General features: G+C 40.8%; 1 protein-coding gene across 1 annotated transcript in view; it reads right to left on the bottom strand.

Moving 5' to 3' along the window:
- ARFGEF3 (ARFGEF family member 3) overlaps nt 1-23,042 on the bottom strand; it is a gene marked incomplete at its 5' end in the record, with an annotated part of 182,678 nt that overhangs the window by 15,980 nt on the left and 143,656 nt on the right. Inside the window, 8 exons of the mRNA XM_082669258.1 lie at nt 1,421-1,552; nt 1,782-1,884; nt 2,666-2,780; nt 4,357-4,533; nt 6,535-6,663; nt 15,479-15,623; nt 17,331-17,434; nt 21,800-21,922. Of these exons, the coding sequence (XP_082525384.1) occupies nt 1,421-1,552; nt 1,782-1,884; nt 2,666-2,780; nt 4,357-4,533; nt 6,535-6,663; nt 15,479-15,623; nt 17,331-17,434; nt 21,800-21,922 (1,028 nt within the window). The remainder of the gene's footprint in view (nt 1-1,420; nt 1,553-1,781; nt 1,885-2,665; nt 2,781-4,356; nt 4,534-6,534; nt 6,664-15,478; nt 15,624-17,330; nt 17,435-21,799; nt 21,923-23,042) is intronic.

Here is a 23,042-nt window from a genome sequence, read left to right as displayed (position 1 = left end):
CTGCTTTAGACGTCCGTTTGGTACATATTCTAAACCACGCAGGAACAGGAAACTAATTGGGGCTTCTCCTGTCAGGGCTGCTGCTGTGGCCATGCTGCTCTATTAACAGCCAATAGGAGAAGTGACTTAGAAAACAGTAGCCACTTCTCGGATTCTGATCCAAATGATTTCATTTGACATTATTTAATATACCTTCACTACTTCCCTTTGGAAACCCGAGTATTCTTAAGGAATTTTTTCTTTCCAAATCTTGTTAAATTATCAGATCATTGAATACTGGGTTATCTGAAGAGTAAATATGGGAGAAGGTTTGGGACTGAAGAAGAAAGTAATATGAAGAAATGAAAGATTCGCTAACTGTTTTCTGCTGTTCTTCTCCACTAACTCTTTCAGAACAGGATTCCATTTTCATATTCTTGCTGTGCGTCGAAAGACTGCTGGCTGCACATGGGGAAATTCCTCCTCTAGTCAGCTGTGAAGGCTTTCTACTTAGAGAGGCCACCCCTTCAGAGAAGGACCACCCTCTTGCCTTCTCTGTTATGGTTCCTGGCTAGAACCCGTGTCCGCGATGTTAGGAATGTGCTCAGCAGATGTGAGTAGTTGAAGGTGGGAGGTTCTTGCCCCACTCTCTGAGGAGAGCTGGGGAAAGTGCTTCAGAAGCCAGACCTGGCAGGAAACTTCTCGACTAATATGGTGAACGTGACTGAGTTCTTTTTGTTGCTACGGAATCCTGGGTTATCAGTGTGCTAAGGGGAAATTCTATTAAGGACTTCTGTAATTTAGTGATTCATTGATTCAAGAAATATTTAATAAGTGCCTTCCATCTGCCCTGCTCTAGGACTACCAATATACAGAATATGTTCTCTGCTCCTGACTCATCATCAGCTTACAACCAACTTTTGTGACTTCTGCCATGTGTCAGAAGTCATTGGTACATGGTGATTCCTGCACGGATAAGTACATCTTAATTTTACTGGTTAGTTAACATTCAACTCAAATTTATTAAACAACTTGTAAATGTTAAGCTCCTTGCTGTGTATGGGAGATACAGGAAAAAAAAATAAGTTTACCATTTTTAGACACTCATAGTCTAGCATTAACAATAGTATTTCAGTAACTATTTATAACATAAGTAGTGCAAGTCAAGTTATGTATGGAGTGCAGCGGCCGGGTGGAAAAGGACCCTATTTGATCAGGGCATTGCAGGACGCAACAAGCTAGAAATGGTGAGAGGACCATGACGCTGTTGACTAGGTTCAAGTGATTTCTGGAAAAGAACAGCACTGGCTAGAGCTCAGAGCCAGGACACCTATGTCCCTACAGGAATGAAAGGCAGTGTGGTGATGCACGGCCTGCAGAAACGACCCCTAGCAATAGCTCAAGCTTCCAGAGACCCTGGGATCCAAAACCCCATCCTTACCTGCTGAGCCATGGCTCGGATGCGCCAGTACTCGGCCTCAGCACTGGGGGAGGAGGACGGCGCCGCCACCCTCACCTGGCAGCCTTCCCCGCTGAAGCTCTCGGTGCCGCTGTGGAAGCAGCCCAGCAGATCCTGGGGAGAAACACAGCAGTCGTTCACTGGGTGCACCTGAGTTCATGGCTCCAGGCCCTGTCTTTGATCTGCCACTGTCACTGGGTCTGGGACAAAGTACTGATCCAGCTACCTTGTTCCCACCAAGTGAGACTGCCTGCTACAAGGAGGGAGGCGGAGTCCAGGCGACCCAACTTGAGGATCACCAGGAAGGCTGGAGGTGCCCTGGTCTCTCCTCTGAGTGACTTACCTTCACCGGCTTGAGCGTGGCCGAGAAGGCGTCCTGCAGGGCACAGCAAGCCAGCCTCCACATCTCCTCCGTGAACACGGGGCCCGCTGTCACGAGGACGTACCTGCCAGGAGAAAAAAGAAGTCTTGAATTCATATATTTTATTGTCACAAAAGGTAGGTAGGTCCTTCCAGACGCGTGCCTAGATTTAGTCTATAGTTCCCTTACAAGTCTTGCTGTCTTTTGTCACTCTCGCCTTCGGCCCATCTGGTATGCCATTGTCCTAATACTATTTCCTAACCCATTTAATGTAAAAAAAAAAAAAATCAATGGATCCCCACTACAAATAGGCCGATGTTTAAACTTAGGCTTGCATGTATATAGTCTATACTAATTTCCCCATTCCAGCCCAATTTGCCACTACTCCTCTACACATAACAAGATAAAACCCTCTTGTCACTTGTAACTCTTATCTCCATGTATGTGTTCATGTTGTTCTTCTGCTTACAAAGTCGCCACCTAGCGGAAGCTAACCCACCTTGGGAGATCTGACCAAGTATCATTACTACAAAAGGTCTTGCTGACTGCTCTACTCCCCAGGCGTCTCGTCCTTTCATGGCATTTATAGTTCCTCCTTCCTATTATCACTTTTCCCATGACTCTCTTTGTCCTTTAGAACAGGTTGTATGCTCCCTGCGGGTAGGGACCTTGGTCACATCACTTTCTGGGCAGCAGAGCACCCTGTATAGTGACTTACACAATAAATATTTGCTGACTGGATGAAATGAAGAGTTAGTAGCACAGTCATTTTTATGTATAGACTGCTACCATCAAAGAATTTAATTCCCCTGGATTTCATAATAAAAACTCCAGTTTTGTGGAGAGCCAGGGAACCTTTATGTCACCTAATACAGGAGCAGCCCACTCGGGAGATGGTTTCTGTGGGCTTGGCCACACACGCCACCAGCAACTCAAAGAGGTCCTTCAGCATGGTGTTGAGCATGCTCTCGTACCTGATGTCTGCAGGAAAAGCAAAGCAAGGTTGCACTCAGCGGTATTGCAAAGGAACGGGCTGGACAGCATCTATACTACAGCAAAAGAGGAAAGGCTAAATGATACAAAAAATATACAAGGATCTGGGAAATAGAACAATGAGAAAAATGGCCATAACAATAACAACAAAAATAAAACACTCATTATAGCAAAAATTATCTTGGTTTTTACCTAATTTTAGCTTGTTTCATCCATTTCTAGATATATCAAGATGAAATGCATGTGGCTCACTTTAATGTGTTGATGTACACTTTTCAAAGTATATAATTCCTCTGCTTAAGCAAAATAGAACATATACTATTATACAGCCTGAATACTAGCTAGTAAAAAATTTTAATTCTTAAAGGGAAAGATAAAACAAACATTCCTTACGGCTGATCGTTGCATTAGATTGAGTTAAATGCTCTTAGTAAACAAAAAATCTTCTCATACCAACTACCACTTCTTGAACCTTTTCAGTTTGGCTTCAGTCTGCATGCTGTCCCCAGACTAAAGAAAATAAGACCTCCCCAAATCACATTCTGTTTGCCCAGTTCAAGGAATACGCCAGTGTTCTTTTCCACAAAGTCCTTGCGATGCCACAGAACCAATTCCCAGCGGAATTCTCAAGGGTCCTGAGCTGTGCAAAGCCAGGACCTGGACAGAAACTCTACCACTAGGGATGCAGTTAGTGCCTGCATGTAGAAATACCCATTTTTCTTCTTTCTCGATCGGTGTGTTTTTTGCAGGGCAAATTGTCCTTACTACGCTTAGTGGAGACCCCCATTTCTTATCTTTGCTTTTTGACTCTTCCTTGGGGTCAAGTTCTCATGAGTTTCTCTAACCTCACCAACAAGGGAGCCTCTGACCTCCCCTCTTCCCTTAAACTTCTGTTTTTCCCTTTTCTTTGTAACCTTTAGGGCTAGCAGCAAGATTCCTCCTGCTCCCAAATTTCCAGATCTTTCCATGGCAAGTATCTATTTCACAAATGCTGCTCCACTGGTACCACAGCTGACATAACAGCTCCCTCTCTGTCTGCTGACTTCAGCATACTATCCACCCCACACTTCCAAATCTTTTTCAAAGTGCCACAGATATGACCCCCCACTTCCCCGCTACTCTGTTAAGTAACCTCTTGCCCATAATCTGAGCCTTTTCTAAAACCCTGCCTCTTCCATTTAGCCTCCCCAGATGCAGCAGGACAATAGGATACACTCTCTCCCTTACCCCCCAGCCTAGAGGGGTATTTCTTCTTTTTTAATTTATTATATACTTGAACTTGCCTCCCCTCTCCTAATGCACAGATATCCTAGACCTCATTAGGTGTTTTATTTTTAGTCACACATGTATTTTAAGCATTCTGTTTGATAATTTTGTAGAGGACACAGGGGTACCAATTTTCTTCTTGACAACCTACTATTAGAAGGCTGGCACTAACCATGTAATTCTATTTTAATAATTCCCAGGACAAAAATCATGCACTGGTGTTTACTAAGCACTTCTAGACAATGCTGCTGTCTACTAAACAACGACTCAGCATGAGCTGCTCTGGCACCATAGATACCTGAGTGGATGAAGCTCTGAATGTGCTCCACCACCAGCTCACAGGACAGACCAATGGCATGCTTGAAGTTAGCAGAGGCCACGTCCCAGTAAGAATGGTCTTTATGGCTACGGCGAAGCCAAAGGGACATCACAGGAAGGAGAAGGTGAACAACTGCATAGATGCCAAACCCTGGTCCTGAAAAAGAAAGGTCAGCATCAGAATTGTGATCTTAGCACCTCTCCTGCAACAGAATGGCAGCACCAAGTGACGGCAGAGAGCTTCCCACCTCTTTCCTCTTTCGCAGGAGCTCCCCATTCTGAGAAGGAGCAAGGAAAAAGAATTTACCACTGATTGGGAAATATATGGTCTTTGGTGACATTTTTCTTTTTTGTTTCTGCATGATTTTAATTACGTAATACGTAAATATACTCGTTAAAAATTCAAACAATACTGATAAAGCTAAAGTATCACTTGATCAATTCAATTGATCACTTGATCAATACAAATACATATACACATATAAGAAAAAGTTCACCCTTTGAACTCTATGTATATTTATATGAAACTAAGAGTACATGTATTTATAAGAAACAGAGAAATAGAGGTTTTTTTAAATTACTTTTATATCAATGGGATAAGGTAAACCTTGGTCTGCATGTTGATTTCTTGCCCATAACAGTGAGATCATTCTGTGTCAGCAAATTAGATATTCCTCATTTTTATTACCACATACTGTTCCAAACTATTCAAACTGTATATGCATTAGTTTACTTATCCATTTCCTTACTGATGGAAATTTAAGATGTTTCTATATTTTGCTTTATGAACAACACTGTAATAAAAATATTTGTGGAAATGTTGATGGATTTTTAAAATTCTGACTACACAAGCAAGGTATCCTTTTCATAATAAACACAGAACACACATGAGAATATAAAGAAGAAGAAAATAATATTTTGATGTATTTCGTTCTAGTACTTTTTGAATGTATTATCTTTGGGTGGATGTGTATATGTATAAATGCTTCTCATAAAGTTGAGATTGTACTCCACGCTATATATATATTTTAACATAATGCCCTGTAAACAATTATTGATGTCATTAAATATTATTCACAGATATTCATTTTAATGCCTGTAGATATTTACATGCTTTTACCATAACTTATTTAACCCATTTAGGGTGTTCATAATTATTTTGGTATTCAAGATGCTTCATCAAACATTCATTATATATAGAATGTTATCTTCATTACTGTTAATTTCCTTTGATAGATTTCTAGGAGTAGAATTATTGGGCTAAAATGCTCTTCATACACACTTAGTAGTAGAAAATGATACTGACCAATAAAACAGATTTAGAAATAGTGGCATATAATTAATTCTATAAGATACCTGCTTATTCTTGGATAGAAAGTCTTTAAATTTTTAATGTGTAGGAGTAGCTATAATGGTGTTCCTGAAAAAAATTCTGATATAAACTTTGCTATGGATCTTAAAACCATCACTTACCAAGTCTTCATCAGTTTATACTGAATACAAAACTCCTCTTATTACTCGAGAATTAAACTAGTGGTTTCATTTGTGGTTCTGATTCTGTTAGTGAAAACTAAAATTTCTATAAAAAATTTCTCCAATCTTGGGAAAATTTGATGAGTATGCTAACCTTGACTAATTCAGAACAAGAAATAAATTCCCAAAGGCCATTTCCTGTACTATCAGGAACTCACTAGATGTCTTTTCCCAAATATAATCACCTACGACCCTTATACAATTAAGATGTTGCTGTCTTCATACATTTGAGTGGTTGGTTCATGTCAGTGGTAGACGTGTTAAGCCCTACTGACAGCCCTGGGGCCAGGAGTATATGAGACCCAGCCACAGAGGAAGGCTGTAACCATAGAACAGAGCAAAGCCAACTGGCTCAAGGGGACATTGATACCACAGCATTGGCCTGAATATAGTGGGGTTCTACACATTGGCCTACCTGGCCACCACACGTTACTTATAAATGGACTGGTGGGAAACCCATAAACAATACAAGGACATGTCTTAAATGTTCAACAAATATATATATCAAGCATCTATTATGCTCTCTGCGGTTACATCAGTGAAATAGACACTCATACAAATACCTTCCTGAAAAAAGTTATATGTATAACAAACTCCCTCGAAAGACAGACATAGAAATATTTACCAGGTGTTTTGGTAACATCTCTCAACAGCTCAAAGAGCAAATCCAAGGTCGGGGGTTGGTGCTGACGTGGACAGTTAGACACAGCTGCTGTGAGCTGCTCCAGCAGAATGATCCAGACTTCTATCAGACCTGGAAACCAAAAGCAGACCTCTGTGAAATTCCGTCAAACGTAATACAGAATCATCACAAGACCAAACTAAACACTATATATAAAAGGCTTCTGAAAACTACCAAGTGCTATATGGATATAAGGCATCACCCTGTAAGGTAGCCCTCAGTGCCTATAAGCATGGATTAATTATGACTTACATGTTCTGACAAAGTCAAAGAAAAAAATACTGTTCAAGTGTCTTCCTTATTCCCCTTCAGGAAGAAGGTGATGTGGTGTGTAAATTCTACTATATGAAACAATTGTTAGATTCATTGGAAGTTGATGATAGCAAAGTAATAATATCCTTTTAGTTCCCATCACTTTAATCCTTTTTAAAAAAATTATTAATATATATAACAAAAATTGCCATTTTAACCATTTTTACATGTGTAATTCAGTAGTATTAATTACACATATGACGTTGTGCAACCATCATTACTATTAATTTCCAAGACTTTTTCATTACCTCAAAGAGAAACTATAACCAGTAAGCAACAACTCTGCATTCTCCGCATCACTCCAGCACCTGCTAACCTGTGTCTGGCTTATTTCACTTAGCATGTTTTCAAGGTACATCCATGTTGTAGCATGTATCATAACTTCATTCCTTTTTATGGATGAATTATATTCCATTGTATGTATATACCACAGTTTGTTTATTGAGGTACAAAAGTATCTAGAGTAGAATATGCAAAATAGCTCACTCTATATCTTATTTTAATACTTCTAATTTTCCAGCAAAAGAAAACTGTATGAGAAGATGCAATGTTGAAATACTCCCATTAAAAAAAACCTACTTCCCCAATTTTGAATATCCCCATTAATAGGAGCCAAAACCAAAGTCATACACAATAAACATAAGAAAACCAGGTGACAAGAAATTCTCATGAACCTCAAAATATAAGTGGGGGTGGACAAGCTAATTAATAGGATATGCAGGGGAAAGAAAAACATGTTATACACTACTGTAAGGGGAGCAACCAATAAAATCCAAGTGGAAAACTCTACGTGACAAAGAACCTCACTTCTTCAACAAATAAATTGCAAAGACGTAAAAGAGAGATGGAGAGGAAAATCTAGACTGACAAGGACTTAAGAGATGGAGCAGCCACACATGTAGTGTAGATCTTACATGAACCTTGAAAATTAACTGATATGTATAAGAAAACTGGCAAATGGGCTATAAGTTAAAAATAGCTGAAGCCACCTTGGACGTGAATCCGGGCCTGTCAGGCCCAGGTGGAGTCCCTGGCACGCTGGGCAGCGCGGGCAGTGCAAATGGCCTGGCTCTGACTCTGAGAACACCAGGCTGCCCTGTGCACCTGAGGCCACTGCCCTGCCCCTCCTGCAGCCCTGGGTCCCCATTGCCGTGCACCAGCCAGGCAGTTCCAGGGATTTGGATGTCCGTGTTTTTGGGTGACCGTTACTTCGCCTGCCGCATGCTTGCGGGATCTTGGTTCCCAGGCCAGAGGTCAGGCCTGAGCTCCTGTGGTGGGAGCTCCGAGTCCAAACTGCTGGACCAACAGAGAACCTCAGACCCCAGGGAGTATCAATTGGAGTAAGGCCTCACAGAGGTCCTCATCTCAGCACCAAGACCCAGCTCTATCCAACTGCCTGCAAACTCCAGTGCTGGGTGTCTCAGGCCAAACAACCAATAAGACAGGAACGCAGAAGCACCCATCAAAACACAAAATTAAACGACAACAAAATTGTTACAGACGAAGAAGTAAGGTAAAAACCTACAACACCAAATAAATGAAGATGAAATAGGCAACCTACCTGAAAAAGAATTCAGAGTAATGATAGTAAAGATGATCCAAAATCTCAGAAACAGATGGAGAAAATACAAGAAACATTTAACAAGGATCTAGAAGAACTAAAGAGCAAACAAACAGTGTTGAACAACACAATTACTGAAATTAAAAATACTCTAGAAGGAATCAATAACAGAATAACTGAGGCAGAAGAACAGATAAGTGAGCTGGAAGATAAAATGGTGGAAATAAGTGCCGGGGAGCAGAATAAAGAAAAAAGAATGAAGAGAATTGAGGACAGGCTCAGAGGCCTCTGGGACAACATTAAATGCACCAATGTTCGAATTATAGGGGTCCCAGAAGAAAAGGAGAAAAAGAAAGGGTCTGAGAAAATATTTGAAGAGATTATAGTTGAAAACTTCCCTCACATGGGAAAGGAAATAGTCAAGTCCAGGAAGCACAGAGAGGCCCATACAGGATAAACACAAAGAGAAACATGCCAAGACACATATTAATCAAACTATCAAGAATTAAATACAAAGAAAAATATTAAAAGCAGCAAGGGAAAAGCAACAAATAACATACAAGGGAATCTCCATAAGGTTAACAGCTGATCTTTCAGCAGAAACTCTGCAAGCCAGAGGGAGTGACAGGACATATTTAAAGTGATGAAAGGGAAGAAACTACAACCAAGATTACTCTACCGAGCAAGGATCTCATTCAGATTCAATGGAGAAATTAAAACCTTTACAGATAAGCAAAAGTTAAGAGAATTCAGCACCACCAAACCACCTTTACAACAAATGCTAGAGGAACTTCTCTAGGCAGGAAACACAAGAGAAGGAAAAGACCTACAATAACAAACCCAAAACAATTAAGGAAATGGTAATAGGAACATACATATCAATAATTACCTTAAATGTAAATGGATTAAATGCTCCAACCAAAAGACACAGACTGGCTGAATGGATACAAAAACAAGACCCATACATATGCTGTCTCCAAGAGACCCACTTCAGACCTAGGGACACATACAGACTGAAAGTGAAGGGATGGAAAAAGAGATTCCATGCAAATGGAAATCAAAAGAAAGCTGGAGGGACTTCCCTAGTGGTGCAGTGGTTAAGAATCCGCCTGCCAATGCAGGGGACACGGGTTCAATCCCTGGTCTGGGAAGATCCCACATGCCGTGGAGCAACTAAGCCCATGCACCACAACTACTGAGCCTGCATTCTAGAGCCCGAGAGCCACAACTACTGAACCACGTGCCACAACGACTGAAGCCCGTGCGCCTAGAGCCCATGCTCTGCAACAAGAGAAGCCATCTCAATGAGAAGCCCGAGCACCGCAATGAAGAGTAGCCCCTGCTCACCGCAACTAGAGAAAGCCAGCGCACAGCAACAAAGACCCAACTGAGCCAAAAACAAATAAATAAAAAGTAAATAAATTTTAAAAAAAGAAACCTTGAGTAGCAATTCTTGTATCACACAAAATAGAATTTAAAATAAAGACTATTACAAGAGACAAGGACACTACATAATGATCAAGGGATCAATCCAAGAAGATATTAGAATTGTAAATATTTATGCACCCAAAATAGGAGCACCTCAATACATAAGGCAAATGCTAACAGCCATAAAAGGGGAAATCGAAAGTAACACAATCACAGTAGGGGACGTTAACACCCCACTTTCACCAATGGACAGATCATCCAAAATGAAAATAAATAAAGAAACAAAAGCTTTAAATGACACATTAAACAAAATGGACTTAATTGATATTTATAGGACATTCCATCCAAAAACAACAGAATACACTTTCTTCTCAAGTGCTCATGGAACATTCTCCAGGATAGACCATATCTTGGGTTACAGATCAAGCCTTGGTAAATTTAAGAAAATTGAAATCGTATCAAGTATCTTTTCCAACCATAACGCTATGAGACTAGATATCAAATACATGAAAAAATCTGTAAAATATACAAACACATGGAGGCTAAACAATACCACTACTAAATAACCAGAGATCACTGAAGAACTCAAAGAGGTAATCAAAAAATACCTAGAAACAAATGACAATGAAAATACGATGACCCAAAACCTATGGGATGGAGCAAAAGCAGTTCTAAGAGGGAAGTTTATAGCAATACAATCCTACCTCAAGAAACAAGAAAAATCTCAAACAACCTAACTTTACACCTAAAGCAATTAGAAAAAGAACAAAAAAACCCCCAAAGTCAGCAGAAGGAAAAAAGTCCTAAAGATCATATCAGAAATAAATGAAAAATAAATGAAGGAAACAATAGCAAAGATCAATAAAACTAAAAGCTGGTTCTTTGAGAAGATAAACAAAATTGATAAACCATTAGCCAGACTCATCAAGGAAAAAAGGGTGAAGACTCAGATCAACAGAATTAGAAATGAAAAAGGAGTGGTAACAACTGACACTGCAGAAATACAAAGAAAGGATCATGAGAAATTACTACAAGCAACTATATGCCAATAAAATGGACAACCCGGAAGAAATGGACAAATTCTTAGAAAAGCACAACTTTCCAAGACTGAACCAGGAAGAAATAGAAAATATAAACCAATCACAAGCACTGAAATTGTAAGTGTGATTAAAAATCTTCCAACAGGGCTTCCCTGGTGGCGCAGTGGTTGATAGCCTGCTGATGCAGGGGACACGGGTTCATGCCCTGGTCCAGGAAGATCCCACATGCCGCGGAGAGGCTGGGCCCATGAGCCATGGCCACTGAGCCTGCGTGTCTGGAGCCTGTGCTCTGCAACGGGAGAGGCCACACAGTGAGAGGCCCGTGTACCACAAAAAAAAAAAAAAAAAAAATCTTCCAACAAACAAAAGTCCAGGACCAGATGGCTTCACAGGTGAATTCTATCAAACATTTAGAGAAGAGCTAACACCTATCCTTCTCAAACTCTTCCAAAATATAGCAGAGGGAGGAACACTTCCAAACTCATTCTATGAGGGCACCATCACCCTGATACCAAAACCAGACAAAGGTGTCACACACAAAAAAACTACAGGCTGATATCTCTGGTGAACACTGATGCAAAAATCCTCAACAAAATACTAGCAAACAGAATCCAACAGCACATTAAAAGGATCATACACCATGATCAATTGGGATTTATCCCAGGGATGCAAGGATTCTTCCATATACGTAAATCAATCAATGTGATAAACCATATTAACAAATTGAAGAATAAAAACCATATGATCATCTCAAGAGATGCAGAAAAAGCGTTTGACAAAATTCAACACCCATTTATGATTAAAAACTCTCCAGAAAGTAGACATAGAGGGAACCTACGTCAACATATTAAAGGCCATATATGACAAACCCACATCCAACATCATTCTCAATGGTGAAAAACTGAAACCGTTTCCTCTAAGATCAGTAACAAGACAAAGCTACCCACTCTCACCACTATTCAACATAGTTTTGGAAGTTTTAGCCACAGCAATCAGAGAAGAAAAGGAAATAAAAGGAATCCAAATCGGAAAAGAAGAAGTAAAACTGTCGCTGTTTGCAGATGACATGATACTATACATAGAGAATCCTAAAGATGCTACCAGAAAACTACTAGAGCTAATCAATGAATCTGGTAGAGTAGCAGGAACCAAAATTAATGCACAGAAATCTCTTGCATTCCTATATACTAATGACGAAAAATCTGAAAGAGAAATTAAGGAAACACTCCCATTTACCACCGCAACAAAAAGAATAAAAAACCTAGGTATAAACCTACCTAATGAGACAAAAGACCTGTATGCAGAAAACTATAAGATACTGATGAAAGAAATTAAAGATGATACCAACAGATGGAGAGATATACCATGTTCTTGGATTGGAAGAATCAACATTGTGAAAATGACTATACTACCCAAAGCAATCTACAGATTCAATGCAATCCCTATCAAACTACCACTGGTATTTTTCACAGAACTAGAACAAAAAATTTCAGAATTTGTATGGAAACACAAAAGACCCCAAATAGCCAAAGCAGTCTTGAGAACGAAAAATGGAGCTGGAGGAATAAGGCTCCATGACTTCAGACTATACAACAAAGCTACAGTAATCAAGACAGTATGGTACTGGCACAAAAACAGAAATATGGATCAATGGAACAGCATAGATAGCCCAAAGATAAACCCATGCACATATGGTCACCTTACCTTTGATAAGGGAGGCAAGAGTATACAATGGAGAAAAGGCACCCTCTTTAATAAGTGGTGTTGGGAAAAATGGACAGCTACATGTAAAAGAATGAAATTAGAACACTTCCTAACATCATACACAAACATACACTCAAAATGGATTAAAGACCTAAATGTAAGGACAGACACTATCAAACTCTTAGAGGAAAACATAGGCAGAACACTCTATGACATAAATCACAGCAGGATCCTTTCTGATCCACCTCCTAGAGAAATGGAAATAAAAACAAAAATAAACAAATGGGACCTAATGAAACTTAAAAGTTTTTGCACAGCAAAGGAAACTATAAACAAGAGGAAAAGACAACCCTCAGAATGGGAGAAAATATTTGTAAACAAAGCAACTGACAAAGGATTAATCTCCAAAATATACAAGCAGCTCATGAAGCTCAATATTAAAAAAAGACAACCCAATCCAAAAATGGGCAAAAGACCTAAATAGACATTTCTCCAAAGAAGATATACAGACTACCAACAAACACATGAAAGGATGCTCAACATCACTAATTGTTAGAGAAATGCAAATCAAAATTACAATGAGCTATCACCTCACACCTGTCACAGTGGCCATCATCAAAAAATCTACAAACAATAAATGCTGGAGAGGATATGAAGAAAAGGGAACCCTCTTGCACTGTTGGTGGGAATGTAAATTGATACAGCCACTATGGAAAACAGTATGGAGGGCTCCTTAAAAAACTGAAAATATAACTCATGTGACGCAGCATCCCACTATTGGGCACATACCCTGAAAACCATAATTCAAAAAGAGTCACGTACCACAATGTTCATTGCAGCACTATTTACAATAGCCAGAATATGAAAGCAACCTAAGTGTCCACTGAGAGATGAATGGATAAAGAAGATGTGGCACATATATACAATGGAATATTACTCAGCCATAAAGAGAAATGAAACTGAGTTATTTGTAGTGAGGTGGATGAACCTAGAGACTGTCATACAGAGTGAAGTAAGTCAGAAAGAGAAAAAACAAATACTGTATACTAACACATATATATGGAATCTAAAAAAAAAAAATGTTCTGAAGAACCTAGGAGCAGGATAGGAATAAAGACACAGATGTGGAGAATGCATTTGAGGACATGGGGAGGGGGAAGGGTAAGCTGGGATAAAGTGAGAGAGTATCACTGACATACATACACTACCAAATGTAAAATAGATAGCTAGTGGGAAGCAGCTACCCAGCACAGGGAGATCAGCTTGGTGCTTTGCAACCACCTAGAGGGGTGGGATAGGGAGGGTGGGAGGGAGATGCAAGAGGGAGAGGATGTGGTGATATACATATGCATATAGCTGATTCACTTTGTTATACAGCGGAAACTAACACAACACTGTAAAGCAATTATACTCCAATAAAGATGTTAAAAAAAAAAAAGTTGAAGCTGGATGACGGGTACATGAAGGTTCATTATACCATTCTGTCTAGTTTTATATGTGTTTGAAATTTCCATAGGAGAATGGAAAAGCAATTATTTGCCTTCAGAAAGCAGAGGAATAATATCTAAGTATATCAATGATGAGAAGTAATTTTTAATACTAACTTAAAGCTCTTACTTTTATTCTTTTCTCTGATCTAGCTATGTTTCATATATAACTTTAAAGCCCTCAATGAATTTATACTGTGGGAAACCTTAGGTGGGCTGCCTAGAAAAAAAATGGATTAACGATTTGCACAAATGGGCAGGGAATGCTCACTGTTACATATACAAACTGTTTGCAACTGTTTTAAAGACTGTACTATAGATAAGCAACATTAGCTTCTGCTTTTAACCGTCTGGGTTGGAGGTTTAAGATGCTATGTAAAAATTCCTATATAATCATTAAAAATGAAACCTCTATTAGGCAACATCTAGCCAATTTCCAATATTTAATTGTTCTGTACAGTAGATATTTATTCTTTCCTATATTCTTTTCCTGAAAACTAATCTGAATTTGTAAGGTTTTACTGTTTATAATCCCTATGGAAAACTGGAAAATTTCTAGATATCCCCATAAGTGAATTTGTGTCTTGAAAAATAAAACAGACGAATAATGAAAAACAAAAGAGCAAATTAAAAAATCTTCCCCAGAAAGTCCTTTTGCAAGGGTTTGAATCACCTATGCTCAGATATTAGACTTCTTTAAGGATATCATTTCCAGTTTTAGGTCTAGAAACAGGACAGGGTCATCTGAATTAGAAGACAGCAAATGTGAACATGAGTGAACCAATCTGAAAATTATCCAAAGTTACTAGATCGAAGTCGAATTCACAGGAAATTACACAGGAACTAATTTGAAACATATTTTTTAAATTTATTCTTTTAATGAGCCTTCAGCTTCACCAGTCACAAACAGATTGTCTCTTCAGTAATGACTTAATTTCCCCAGTCTCTAACCAAATAGTCCTACAGCAAGTAATTATACAATGATTGTGTTTCCTAGAAGGTATTAAAGACAATTACCAGCCAATTTAAGTATCAATGCACCAAATGCAACCACAGTCCAATTTGCTAAATTCAAAAGAAGTCAGAGTTAAAAACTATATTTAGTGGAATCTGCAAATCTACACTGGTTTTAGATGGAGGTATCCATCTAAAAAGGATTGGTTTGGAGACACTGATGTAAAACGTTGTCGGAGAGTCCATGGAAACTTTAGGTAGGCTTGTTCTGTTAGAATTATAAATAATAACGACATAAACGGATGACCATTCATGATCTGTAAACTACTGAATTCATGGCTTAGGCTTTTGGGAATACAAACATAGCAAATAACCTGGTTAGGCCCAATCAATTAACTTACCAGTGTCATCATCAAAGTCAGACAAGACTGACTCAATTCCATCCTCACTGCTTGCTGACTGCTCCTGAAGTCTTCGGGGCAAGCTAGCGAGTCGCCCACTAAGGAATATTGGCTTCAAGGGCATTTTGTAGATTTTAGCCAACAACTAAATTAAAAATACCAAATTGCAATTATAAATTGGAAAAAGCTGCACTCTATTAAATGACAACAAAACTATATACCGGAAGAGAAGGTGGAGAGAAAACCAGAAAAGCTCCCACTGTAGCAAAGTTTTACATTTGGCAGTCCACAAGAGGCATTTATCCCATGAAGCAGCTGAAACAGCATTCAGTGGCAACAAAAAGGTAGAGGAAAAGATTCTGTGGGTACCTTTTCAGCATCTTAATTGCATACGAGTTTTATAGACTTTTATAAACCTGTGAAGGGAACCATAAACATGTCAAGAATTTTTGCCTAAGAGAAAGTGTTCTATGGGGATCACTGGGAAGAGAGTCTGTAGGCAAATGAGATACCAGACTCTGATTTCCCTTCCCCTGACTCAACATCAAGGAAATGGGGGTGGGGGGAGGGCACATGGGGGATGGAGGAATCCGAGGGCAGGGTGGGTGCGATGAAGGCATGAGAAGCAGAGCTAATAGGCTGCTCGGGCTCTTTACTCCACTCTCACTGCTACAACCCAGACCGCCGGAATCTGTTACTGGGACAAACTCCCAAGGAGCCTTGTACCTTCACGAATTAGAATTGTGCCTGCTGTGGCCCCACTGTTTCAGAAATTAGGGAAACAGCTGGGAGTGAGACAGACAGAAATCCTGCCCTGTGCATCTTACAGACATACTCCTTTCAGAAATAATAAATAAAATTTGACAGAAACGTTATAAGAAAAATTAGGCAGTCCTAGAACGAGCGACCTAGATGTGTGGAGAATGCTGGCAGGGAGTTGGTAGATACCTAAGCCCTGGTCTCTCTGAGGAGATGATGTTTCAGATGAGATCTGGATGATAAGGCGTGTCATACAGAGATCTGAGGAGAGAAAATTCCAGGCAGAGGGAACAGCAACAGCCCTGAGCAGTAACAAGTAGGGTGTGTCTGAGGGACAGAAAGGGAGTATGGCGAGCACAGTGAGTGAGGGGCAAGGAGCTGAGGGGGGAAAGGGAGCGGAATCAGGTCATGTGGGCCTTGTGGAAGCAGCTGGAGGAGGAAATCAGGGCTGTGCCTCCTTTCTAAAGCCCTGGGGCTTAATGCTATTGATGTTATCACCAAGGGAGAGTGAGGAACAGACAGACAAGAGGACGCCAGGGACACAACCTTAGAAGACAGGAGAAGAGCTACGGAGAGGGGGTGTCACCGAAGCCTAGGGAGAAAGGGCTTTGAGAAGGGAGCATCATCTTGTCCCATGGGCGTGTGACACGGTAACGACAGAGAGTCGCTGGACTTAGCATAAGGAAGGTCACTGTTCACACTGATAAATGATGTTTCATTGGATTTTTTTTTTACTAGATCTTGACTGCATACTTTTTTAAATGTCTCTTTTCACTGTGTGCAGCCCACTGTCCATGTTTTCGTACCATCGGAAGGACTTCAATATCTGACACAGATATAGAGATTATGGTAGTTCATGTATCGCAGTATGAATGAGAAGTTTCAGAGATCTCAAAACCCAATTGTGTGTTTTAGTACATTTTCATTACTTTCTTTCTCTCCTCGGTAGAAGCGGGGGGACAAAACTTTATACTCCAAAACTAAGCCCCGATCTCCTCAGAGACAGCAGAAAGTACTTCGCTTAGGCATCCACAAAATACCTCCATGCATGTTTTGTAAGCATCTTCTGAGGTGGGTTTCAGGGCCTGCGTACCTGAGAACAGCGCCTGAGGTAATCCAGGGCAGGGAGGCACAGGTCTGGGGACGTGGCTCCGGATCCTGGGACACAGTCTCCGATTTCTTTACAGTCCACCTCCCCTGGGGGCAGCAGGGGAGACAGAGACAAATATTGTTTATCCCCTTATAACAGAAGACCTACTTAGTCATACAGCATGCGTTCCCCAAATGTCTACTAACGTAGAAAAGAAAGGAAAAATTACCCCAAATTGTACAACCCTTTCAGTCAAATTTCCCCCTACATATGTACATGTTAAACACATTTGGGATCACACTGTACATCTTACCTTGTTGAAATTATTCTGTTCCGTAACTCCCCTTTTCACTAAACGATGACCACTTTTTCCATATCCTGCAACAGTACTTTCAGTGGCTGGATGGTGGGTTTTAGTACCTGGACACACTGCAATTTTTCTAGTTCACTTCCCTGGGCCCTGCTGTTGATGGTGTGACTCTGAAGCTTTGATGACAGGATGATCCTGGAGACCAGCCATGTGCTGGGCAGAAAGGAAGCACTAGGCCTCTCTCTGTTTGGAAAAGGACCTCCTTTGTTGCCAGTGTTCAGCACTAACCAGGGATGATAAAGGAAGACTCTGGGAAAATCTGAGACATCTGGGGTTTGGGGATGGAGACTACTAAACTGAACTGAAATGACTTCTATTTTGTGTGTATATATCTAGAAATTTAACAGATCTGTAGAGGACATCTAGACAGTCTACAGGCACACAGTAGTTGGAAATTATCATTTTTCTTCTCATGTACGAATCTACTTCTATACTTTTAATACAATTATTCCACAGTACTGTAATTGTTTCTGTCTACAATCGTAGCAACTGGCACCCTTCCCTGTGGGTAAACAGACATAATTACTAGGTATTAGTTAAAATTTAGCAGACAAAGAGGCATGTTTCTCCTTAAGAAAGAACAGATAACCATTTGTATATTTTAGATCAGGGACTGGTAAGCTTTTTTTTATACAGGGCCAGACAGTAAATATTTTAGGCTTTGCAGGTCACACTCTCTTTGTTGTAACTTCTCAACTCTGTCACTATAGCACAAAAACAACCACAGACAAATGACCAGGGCTGTGTTCCAATAAAACTTGATTTCTAAAAACTCTGAGTGGGTGGGATTGGCCTGTGGGCCATAGTTTGCCAACCCCTAGTTTAGATTAACACACCTTACAGTATAAAAACACAGAGCAATTCAAATTCATGTCGACATAACCAAGTGGGAATAAAAAATAAATCCATTTCCTAGCCTGTTAATCACAGTGTTCCAAGTTTTTTACGGAGGCTGCTATGTCACACATCAAAGTCTGTGCACGGGGCGGCCCCTGGAGGCGGGCAGGACACAGCCAGCGTGGCTGTACTGGGGCCTCGGATGTGCCCACTGACCCCAAGCCACAGACAAGTAACTCCACCTTATAATTCACAGAAAAAAATGGAATCTTTCTGTTTTAAATATCCTCAGGTGTGCACTGATAATTCTGCATCTCCATTTTCAGGCCCCAGCTCCCTCGCTGAGATAAGATCTCAAACTTCTGACATTTCTACCGTGAAAATTTCTAACATCTCCACTTGAATATTTCATAGAAACTCAACATGTCCCAGTGCCCAAAGATAGAATTCATTATTGTTCCTCTCCTCCACTCCTTTTGGATATCCTAATTCTGGGAAACGTCAGTCCTGGCAAGAAACTTGGGGAGTCAACCTCAGCTCCACCCTCCCTTACACCCCAAGTCAGAGCGGTCCAAGCCCTCCGGACCCCATCTCTACAATATCCTGACCTCCATCCTCTCTGTTCTCTCCCAAACTCCTGCACACTGGTTTCTGCCTGTAGCCTCTTGTCCTTAACCCACAGGGACACGTGCCTGCCAGTTCAGTTTCTAATGTTACATGTGATACACCACTCGGTGGCTTCAGAACCGTCCCTGCACATTCTCGATTTCCTGGTGTGGCATTCAGGGCCCTTTAGAGCCTGGCCCCTTCCTCTGTTTCCGTCTCATCACCCAGGATCCCTCCTTTGTGGTACCTGCAACGTACCCTACTTTTAGAAAAGTAAACCTACAGCAGCTCACACCACAAAATTCAATTGTCACTTTCCCTTTGAAGTCTGCGTGGCCCTACTACTAAGCACCCCGTCTCAGCTGCTTGTTCATTTCAGCTTAAATAGCTTTTTTTTTTTTCCTAGCCTCTATGAAAATATTCATCTTCCTGAACTGTGACTATTGATTTGTGTGTCTGTTTCCCAGAAGAGGCTGTGAGCCTCTCACAGGCAGGAAGCATGTTATATTCATCTGTGTATCCCCATAGTATGTACAGGTCACCATGCCCCCGTAGCAGGCCCTCAACTGTTCACCAAACAATAGAATACCAATAATAATCGTTCTTAAATAAAATATAGGGTTGTGGAATAATGGAAAATACATATGTTGGTCTCTGCCTGTGGCACCTGGCACAGAGCTCCTAAAACCCTAATTTCCTACATGATAAGACTACTAGGCTTCTTTTATTCTAATATTTGATCTTCAACTCTAGTTCCTGATACAGAGCTCCTAAATCCCTTGGAATTTCCTGGGTGATAGAGTCTTTTGTTCTAGTGAGGCAAAGAGCTTGGTAAGCTCCTGGACGGGGGCTGGTCACCAGAAAGACCATAGGAAGAAGAGGGGGGTTGGAAATTGAGTTAATGATTGATCATGGCCACATGATGAAGCCTCCATAAGAAATCCCCAGAGTATGGCGTTCAGAGAGCTTCTGGGTTGATGAACACATCTACATGCTGGGAGGAGGGTGTACCCCAACTCCATGAGGGCAGGACTCCTGAGCTTGGGACCCTCCTGGACCTCAACTTATATAACCTCTTGATCGGGCTGTTATCTGTATCCTTTAGCGTACCTATTACTATATAATACGCTGATAAATGAGTTCTGTGAGCTGTTCTAACGAATCACTGAATCCAAAGGATGGGGGGTCACGGGAACCTCTGATTTGTAGCCAAGTTAAACAGAAGTTCTGGGTAACTTGGGGACCTCCTACTTGTAATTGTCATTTGAAATGGCGGGGGGCAGTCTCATAGGACCGAGCCCTTCACCTGTGGGGTCTGCTGGTCTAACTCTGGTTGGGGTCAGAATTGATTTGACAATAGGACACCCAGCTGGCATCACAGAGAACTGCTTGGTGTGGGAACAAAGCCCACACATCTGGTGTCAGAACTCTTGTGAGTGAGGTAGTAGTTGAGAGAGTAAAGGAGAAATACAGGAGGAAAGTTTTTTCTAAACAAGGACTGGATTTTTTTACTATCTAAGACAGAGATTCATTACTTTAAGGTATTCTTATGATTAAGATACTAAACTGTTTGGCTTCTATTTAGTGTAGAGCAGAGTTTAAAAAGAATAAAATCTTCCTCTGTCTTTCAAAAGAAACCTTCCTCTGAAGCCCATTATGTAAAGTGGATAAGTGAGGGGCTCTCATGGTTGCCCCTCAGCTCAGCCCTCTATTTCCCAGGGTATACAGAAGCATAGAATGGGTGTATGTAAGAACAGAATGTAACAAGGATGGTCTGTGGATCAGACCTGTGGCCTCCAGTCTTGAAACTTGCATTTTACTCCTGCTCCAAAATAAGGGGAACATGAATGAAGTCACCTAGCTTCTCTGTGTCCTATTTTCTTTTACAAAGAAATTGTCAGTTATTTTGCAAGAATACAAAAGAATATTATGAACCTTATATTTTCTTTTTTTAAAGAAGGCTACAGGTCTCAGAGCACACCAGGGTGAAAACCTCAAAACGTAAAGACTTAAGTTCCTTTTAAACGTTGGGTTTAACTAACTGCTACTCCCTTCCATTTCACCCCAGATAAACACGTGTTATACAAACATCTGATCCAGCAGGTTATGCTGTAGAGCAAGACTCTACTGTATTAAAGTATTTCTAAATTAAGCATAAAGTCAGCTAGGTAGTTCCTAAAACACACAAAGTCTCAAAGAAGGTTGACTTCTACACCTTCAAAATACGTTTTGTAATCAGTAAGGTCTGGGGGAAGGCATTCTTAATTTTTGCTTAAGAGCTGGGAACTCAAACTCTAATTAGGCTAATAGACTAATTAATAGACTTCTAATTATATGACACTGAGGACAGTAGTTTCCTGTATGAGGGTAGTTATTGAACATAATATTGAATATTTTAAGATTCAAAAAGAAGTTGGAGTAAAATAATATACGAAGACATGCTTCATTATAAAATTATTCCATGAACACAATGAAAAGTATCAACCCTGGACAGAATCCAAGCTGCGTTTACAGTAAGCTTTGTGCTTCTGAGCGCACAGCATAGCGCCATCTGCTTCTATACCAGGATGCTGGCTTGCTTGCTGCAGCCAGTTCACACAGAGCCATCCAGGAGAGGGTCCCCAGCTGTCAGGAGGCAGGAAAGGAGGGCTCCACTTACCCAGTCCTTTGACAAACTTCATAAGGCACATGATGTAACTAGTGGCCGCATTAGCAAAGACCTGGATGTTGTCGGTATTGAGAAAAGCTTCAAATACATCAAACACCGGAGCCTGGCCTTTTCCTGAGGGAGGAAGATTATAGAGTTTTAAGAAAGTTAAGTCTCTATCCTTCAGGTTGCCCATACTCCCAGCACCTTCCACAGAGCCTTAAAAAAGGTCTGTTGGAGAAAAGCCTGGGCTTTTTGACTGGATAACTGGCTTGTCTCCCATGCTGTCCTTCTCAGCTTTGCCTGCAGAGGGAACTGTAGGAAGGCTATGAAGAGAGCTCAGTAGAGGGACGAGGGCAAAGCCGGCTGAACACAGGGCTGAGGCAATGGGTAGGTCTACATAGGGCAATTAAATATGTGGTCTTTTGGAATTCTCCTCCACACATAATTATAGGGAAGGGAAGGTTTAGATAAACCCCTGACGGCATATACTAATTTATTCATACCTGAGCCGAAAAGAGTTAACATAGAAGGCTTAAGGCTGCTATCCTTAGAAAGGCCTGCTTGCACAGTGGGCCCTTGGCTGGAGTCTGGGAAGCCGGCTCTCAGAATATTCCCAAGCAACAGTTAACTGGGTGGTTCACTGTGACTGGATGGTTGGTGCAGACAACGTGGTTTAATCTGAACCCCTGCTCTTTTTCAGGGAGTATGGATTTTGGAATATGCTAGGCAGAGGGTACCTAAGTGACCAGCCCTTAGCTGGGTCTCTAGTGGGCTTCCCTGGGCAGAAAGACCTACACACTGCCGTATGGTCATACATGTTGCTGCATTTTCCCTGTTGGAGGAAGAGTGTGCTCTGTGGGACCCCCTCATGGGATGGTGAGAGTTCAGGGAAGCCTGGGCAGGGATTCTGTGTTTTCCCCTTATGATCTGGCTTGTCCTTACTATGTAGCCATAATAAATCTTGGCTGTTAGCCATGTAATAAATCTGAGCTATGTAATAATTCTTGGCATAACTACAGGCTGAGTCCCATGAGTCCTTCTGATGGGTCTCTAAGTGCAGGGGTAGTCTTGGGGGCCCCTGACACAACACCTCTGGTCACTGGGCCTGCTGTATGGCTGCCCATCTATTTCCAGCCAGACCTGATCTTCCTAATTCAAACTCCCTGTTATTTAGATACTTTTTGCTTCTTCCTAGCAAGTGGATAACATTTTTCTTTTGGCTTTACGAAAGAACTCAACACAGATACGTATA

This window comes from Grampus griseus (assembly GCF_964374135.1).
Source record: "Grampus griseus genome assembly, chromosome: 13".
NCBI lineage: Eukaryota > Metazoa > Chordata > Mammalia > Artiodactyla > Delphinidae > Grampus > Grampus griseus.
The sequence above is the reverse complement of the archived record's forward strand: the minus strand, read 5'-3'. Positions and strand labels throughout refer to the sequence as shown.